The sequence below is a fragment of the Myotis lucifugus genome, unplaced genomic scaffold (genome assembly GCF_000147115.1).
Source record: "Myotis lucifugus unplaced genomic scaffold, Myoluc2.0 scaffold_244, whole genome shotgun sequence".
Lineage (NCBI taxonomy): Eukaryota > Metazoa > Chordata > Mammalia > Chiroptera > Vespertilionidae > Myotis > Myotis lucifugus.
This window is the reverse complement of record NW_005871292.1, coordinates 1,186,202-1,192,220: the sequence shown is the minus strand read 5'-3', so window position 1 is coordinate 1,192,220 and position 6,019 is coordinate 1,186,202. Positions and strand designations below refer to the sequence as shown.

Sequence of the window (6,019 nt, the reverse complement as noted above, 5' to 3'; positions counted from 1 at the left end):
CTGCATTGACTGAGATGGGAAGGTGGTGAGGGAGCAAGCTGGGGAAAAGTTGAGACCAAGTTGTAGATGTGATCAATTTGATAAATCAGAGCTGTTGAATGACAGTCTTTGCTTCTATTAGCTCCCTACCTAACCTCGTCACAACCCTCCCCCTCCTCCAGCTGTGGCACAAGGCACCTGACCCCCCTCTCCCTCTCCCATTCAGGTCCATGGAGCTGGAGTCAGTGGGGCTGGGTGGGGCAGCAGCCTTCCGTGAGGTGCGGGTGCAGTCAGTGGTGGTGGAATTCCTGCTCACCCATGTGGATGTCCTGTTCAGTGACACCTTCACCTCTGCTGGCCTCGACCCTGCAGGTATGCTTGTCCTACCTCCTGATGTCCTGGCTACTGCCTCCTCATTGTCAGGACTGCAGTGGGAGGGCAGGAGGGCTCCCAGCCCTGTCCCTACCCACTGAAGCTGTACCTCCTCCCTGGCTCCTTGAGGACCCCGCCCCGGCCTCTCCCTCCCCTCCCTACCCTTCTCATTTCAGCTCCTACGCTCAGGATCCCCACTTCTTGGCCTGGACATCGTTCTTCCTCCACCCCTTGTAGCTCCTGGGGGTGCTTGGGGCCAGAGGTCCACCTGGGAGGAGGTGGGAGGTCCCCAGACTTGACCCTGCCCAGGCCCCACCCAGACTCCCCACCCTGCCCGGGACCCCAGTCCAATCAGGATTCAGCACATCGGAGGGCCCTCTGGGCCGAGGTAACTGAAGCCAGAGCCACTGCCTTTGCTGGCTGCTGGGAGCTGCCTCATCAGCTGGTTCTGCCTCATTCCTGCTCACCTGCCTGCTGCCCACCCATTCCCACCTGATCCTCTCTGGTTCCCTGCCTTGCCAGCCGGGGTGGGGGTTATGCTTTGGGGCCAGAGCTTGGGCAGTAGCACTTAGCTTTATCTGTTACCTTGAATGTTCCCTGGGATGACAGCTGCCCACTTTACCAACTCCCCAGGCCGCTGCCTCCTTCCCAGGCCCAAGTCCCTTGTGGGCAGTGGCCCCTCCACTCGCCTGTTGACGCTGGAGGAAGCCCAGGCTCGAACCCAGGGCCGACTGGGGACACCCAATGAATCCACAGCTCCCAAGGCTTCAGACTCTCCTGTGGAAAGGTGAGTGGGATGCAGGGGAGAGGAGGGGTCAGCCTTGAGGTCCCAGCTCCTCAGACTGCTTCCTGGGTCTCACCCAAACTCCAGGAGGAAAGGGGAGAGAGGCCAGAAACAGCGGAAGCCGGGTGGTAGCAGCTGGAAGACTTTCTTTGCACTGGGCCGCGGCCCCAGCATTCCCAGGAAGAAGCCTCTTCCCTGGCTGGGGGGGATGCGTGCTCCACCACAGCCTTCAGGTCAGCGGTCGGGCAGTCAGCATGGTGCGGGGGAGGCACTCTGGAGTGCCTCTGTGACCCTTCTCATCTCCTTGCAGGCAACCGACCTGACACAGTCACACTCCGATCTGCCAAGAGTGAGGAGTCTCTGTCATCTCAGGCCAGCGGGGCTGGTGAGCTCAGGGTGGCCTGGCCTGTGGCGGGGTGGAGCCTCCAAATGCTGTACTTCAAATTTGGGGGTTTTGGTGGTTTATAGTTTTTAATTTGGACATTGGGTATGATGAATTGGATAAAGCATCACCCTTAGTTCATAACACACTGTGATCAATGGTCCATACAGAGTCCTTTCAAACAGTCTTATTCATTCCTTTTGAAAAAATATAAATAATATAATGAACACCCATGTACCCACTGGCCAGAACTAAAAGAACCCCCACTACCTTATCTTTAAGCTCCTCCCCTCTCCTACCTGCTGCCTATCCACCAGAGGCATCCTCTAGTTAGATGGTCATCATCCTCATTGATTTTTTTGTTTGTTTATTAATCCTCACTGGAGGATATTTTTTCCATTGATTTCTTTTTTTCTTTTAAGAGCAAGTAGAAGGGAGGAGGTTGGGTGAGAGAGAAAGGAGATAGAGAAACAGCTATGTGAGAGAGACACATCGATTGGTTGCCTCCTGCACGTGCCCTGACCAGGGCCGGGGATCAAACCTGCAACCCAGGTACGTGCCCTTGACGGGAAATTGAACCCAGAACTCTCTGGTGAGTGGGCTTAGCTCTAACCACTTAGCACACTGGCCAGGGCTGTCATCCTTGGTTTTAAGGTTTTATCACGTACAGATGTATACATAAACATTGAGCAGTTCTAGTCATTTTAAAATGTCAATTAAAGGTATCATAAGAAAGGGGGTTTAGTGCTGTATGTGGCACTTGACTTCATTCACCACTACATTACAGATACCATCGTGTTGCCAGGTATAGCTCAGGCTCACTCCTGCCTGCTGATCTTTAGTGTTCCATGTGGATATTTCATCGGGAGTTGCTTGTCCATCCCACTCCTGATGGATCTGGGGCTCTATGGGTGCTCCCTGCCATGCCCACACTCTTGAGAGAGCTCTACACATACTCTAGGGCAGTGGTTCTCAACCTTCCTAATGCCACGACCCTTTAATACAGTTCCTCATGTTGTGGTGACCCCAACCATAAAATTATTTTCGTTGCTACTTCATAACTGTAATTTTGCTACTGTTATGAATCGTAATGTAAATATCTGATATGTAGGATGTATTTTCATTGTTACAAATTGAACATAATTAAAGCATTGTGATTAATCACAAAAACAATATGTAATTATATATGTGTTTTCCGATGGTCTTAGGCGACCCCTGTGAAAGGGTCGTTCAACCCCCAAAGGGGTCACGACCCACAGGTTGAGAACCGCTGCTCTAGGGTATATGCATGTTCAACTGAACAAGAAAATGCCCAATTGTTTTCCAAACGTGGTCGCCCCAGTCTGTACTCCCATCAGCCTTGTTTGGGATCCTATTGGTCTCATGCTCATAGCTGTGGGGTTGTCAGACTTTATTCTGGCCCTTGGGTCTGGAATGGTTCTCCCCAGGGACTTGCCATTCACTTCCTTTGTCACTGTGAGTCTGAACAGCTCTCCCTGGGTTCACAGCCATTGTGGCCCTACCCAGGGAAGTGCCTCTGCATATTTCCCAGCCTCCTGGGTTGTGTGCCCTGTTCTCACTAATGTGTGGGTATGTAAACTTTTGAGCCCTGACCCCTAACTGCCCTTCCTCCCCGCCAGGCCTCCAGAGGCTGAGCAGGCTACGGCGACCCCACTCTAGCAGTGATGCTTTCCCTGTGGGTCCAGCACCGGCGGGCTCCTGTGAGAGCCTGTCCTCGTCCTCCTCTGCATCCTCTGAGTCCTCTGAGTCCTCCTCATCCTCAGCAGCTGGGCTCGGGGCACTTTCCGGTTCCCCCTCTCACCGAACCTCAGCCTGGCTAGATGATGGTGATGATCTGGACTTCAGCCCACCTCACTGCCTGGAGGGGCTCCGGGGGCTCGACTTTGATCCCCTTACCTTTCGCTGCAGCAGCCCTACCCCAGGGGACCCTGCACCTCCTGCCAGCCCGGCCCCCCCAGCCCCTGCTTCTGCCTTCCCACCCAGGGCAACTTCCCAGGCCCTTTTGCCCCATGGGCCCACCAGCCCTGCTTCGTCCACTGCCCTGGATATCTCAGAGCCCCTGTCTGTATCAGTGCCACCTGCTGTTCTGGAGCTGCTGGGGGCTGGGGGAACACCTGCCTCACTCACCCCAACACCAGCACTCAGCCCCAGCCCAGGCCTGTGCCCCCATGTCATCCCCCTGCTGCCACATGGAGCTGAAGCCCAGCTGAGTGACACCTGTCAACAGGAGGTCTGCAGCAACCTAGCACTACCTGGTCCCGGGGAAGCCCAACGACAGCATGGTGAGTCCTACTCAACCCATTCAACACCCTCACGGACCCTGAGGCTGCATCCAAGACCTGGTTGACGCCCCTTCCCGTTCCTCTTTGTATAGGACCTGTCATGGATTCACCACTGCCCCCACCCCTGTCCCTCCTGCGCCCTGGGGGGGCCCCACCTCCACCCCCCCAAGAACCCAGCACGCCTCATGGCCCTGGCCCTGGCTGAGCAGGCTCAGCAGGTGGCCCAGAGACAGAGCCAACAGGAGCATGGGAGTACCCCATCGGCTCCCCGCTCCCCTTTCTACTGCTCACTGTCCCTGAAGGTGGGTGGTGAGCCCCTCGGGACCTCAGGGAGTGGGCCACCCGCCCCCTCCCCTGATGCCTGGGCTCCAGGACCCTCACCCTCCCTACCACGGCAACAAAGTGTTGGGAGCCTGGTGAGGAGCCAGCGGCCCATGGGGATCTCAAGGAGGGGACACAGAAGCTCTGCCCAGGTCAGTGCCCAGCTCGGGAAGGGTGGGGGCTTCAGGGATGTGCCAGAGACATTGTCCCAGTTCCTATGTTCTGTCTCCTCCAGGTTGTTTCTTCTGTGAGAACCCCTGGCTGCTTCTCCTCAGCTCCCCAGGAGTGCCTGCCACCCTTTCTTGGGGTCCCCAAACCAGGCTTGTACCCCCTGGCCTCCTCATCCTTCCAGCCCAGTTCCCCAACCCCAGTCTGGAGGAGCCCTTTGGGTCCCCCTGCACCACTTGACAGGGGAGAGAACCTGTACTATGAGATTGAGGCGGGTGAGGGGTCTCCCTACCCTGGCACCACCCAGCCCTGGAGTCCCTTTCGCTCCATGCCACCAGATAGACTCAATGCCTCATATGGCATGCTTGACCAATCACCACCATTCCATAGGTCCCCTGACTTCCTACTCAGCTACCCACCACCCCCCTCCTGCTTTCCCCATAACCACCTGGGCTATTCAGCCCTTCAGCACCCTGCCAGGTGCCCCACTCGGCCTGAACCCCTCTATGTCAACCTAGCCCTAGGGCCCAGGGGTCCCTCATCCACCTCTTCCAGCTCCTCTTCCCCTCCTGCCCATCCTCATAGCCGTTCAGATTCAGGCCCCACAGCCCTCCACCTTCCCCAGAAAGAGAGGGCCCCCTGGGATCCTCACACCCCTCACAGGGTGCCTGGGGCCTGGGGCTCTCCTGAGCCTCTCCTGTACTACAGGGCAGCTCCACCAGCCTATGGGAGGCAGGGCAAGCACCACCGAGGGTCCTTGTACAGGAATGGGGGCCAAGGAAGGGAGGGAGTGAGTCCCCCACCCCCTTACCCCACTCCCAGCTGGTCCCTTCACTGTGAGGGCCAGACCCGAAGTTACTGCTGAACCAGAGCAGAGACCTTCCTTCCCTTCTCACTGATCTTGGCCCAACTCAATTCCTTGTTTTGTATTTTCTTGAGCTCCTGACCCCTACTCCAGGTTTCTAACTTTGTAACTTGCTTCTGATGTGGATCCCTAACCTGTATGGCTTCCCTACCCTGGACTAAGGGCACCCCCATTCCCCCACCAACCTCTATCATGGGGCTCTCACACAAATCTGAGGGCTAGGCTGACACACTGTCCATCCTCTTCCTCCAGGAGCCCCCAGCATGTCCTGACCTATGCACAGGGGTTGGGGGACAACTCCTGCCCATCTCCCACATGCCCTACTAAACCATCTGACAAAATTAATGAATAAAAATGGTGAAAATGTGGCTGCTAGTGTCATGCTGGGACTAGGCTCAGTGAACAAAGAGGCAATGGGCTGCTTTATCATTTTTGTTTAAATATGTATTTATTGATTTTAGAGAGAGAGGAAAGGAGGGGGATAGAGAGATAGAAACATCGATGAGAGAGAAGCATTATCAGTTGGCTGCCTCCTGCACATACCCTTCTGGGAATCGAACCTGCAACCTGGGCATATACCCCGACTGGGAATGGAACTGGTAATCTCTTGGTTCATGGATCAACGCTCAACCACCGAGCCAAACTGGCTGGGCTGCTTTATCATCTTATCACTTCAGCAGGTGCTGAGTGGGGAGTCACTCTTGAGAGACTCTTAGGGACGGTAACTGCAGAGGGGCCGTGGATATCCTAAGAATCGGTCAGGAGTGGGGTCCAGGCTGGGCCTGTCTCCGAGTTGGCATCCACCTTGCAGCTCTGCTATAATCTCCAGCAGATCCATCCTGGGG

General features: G+C 55.8%; 1 protein-coding gene across 1 annotated transcript in view; it reads left to right on the top strand.

The window, feature by feature from the left end:
- Nucleotides 1–5,542, top strand: part of ARHGAP33 (Rho GTPase activating protein 33) — a 13,429-nt gene extending 7,887 nt beyond the window's left edge. Inside the window, 8 exon segments of the mRNA XM_014464257.2 lie at nucleotides 206–351; nucleotides 985–1,138; nucleotides 1,223–1,368; nucleotides 1,446–1,520; nucleotides 3,158–3,820; nucleotides 3,913–3,980; nucleotides 3,982–4,293; nucleotides 4,377–5,542. Coding sequence (XP_014319743.1) covers nucleotides 206–351; nucleotides 985–1,138; nucleotides 1,223–1,368; nucleotides 1,446–1,520; nucleotides 3,158–3,820; nucleotides 3,913–3,980; nucleotides 3,982–4,293; nucleotides 4,377–5,174 — 2,362 coding nt within the window. The 3' untranslated portion in view covers nucleotides 5,175–5,542.
- Nucleotides 5,543–6,019: the final 477 nt, after the last annotated feature.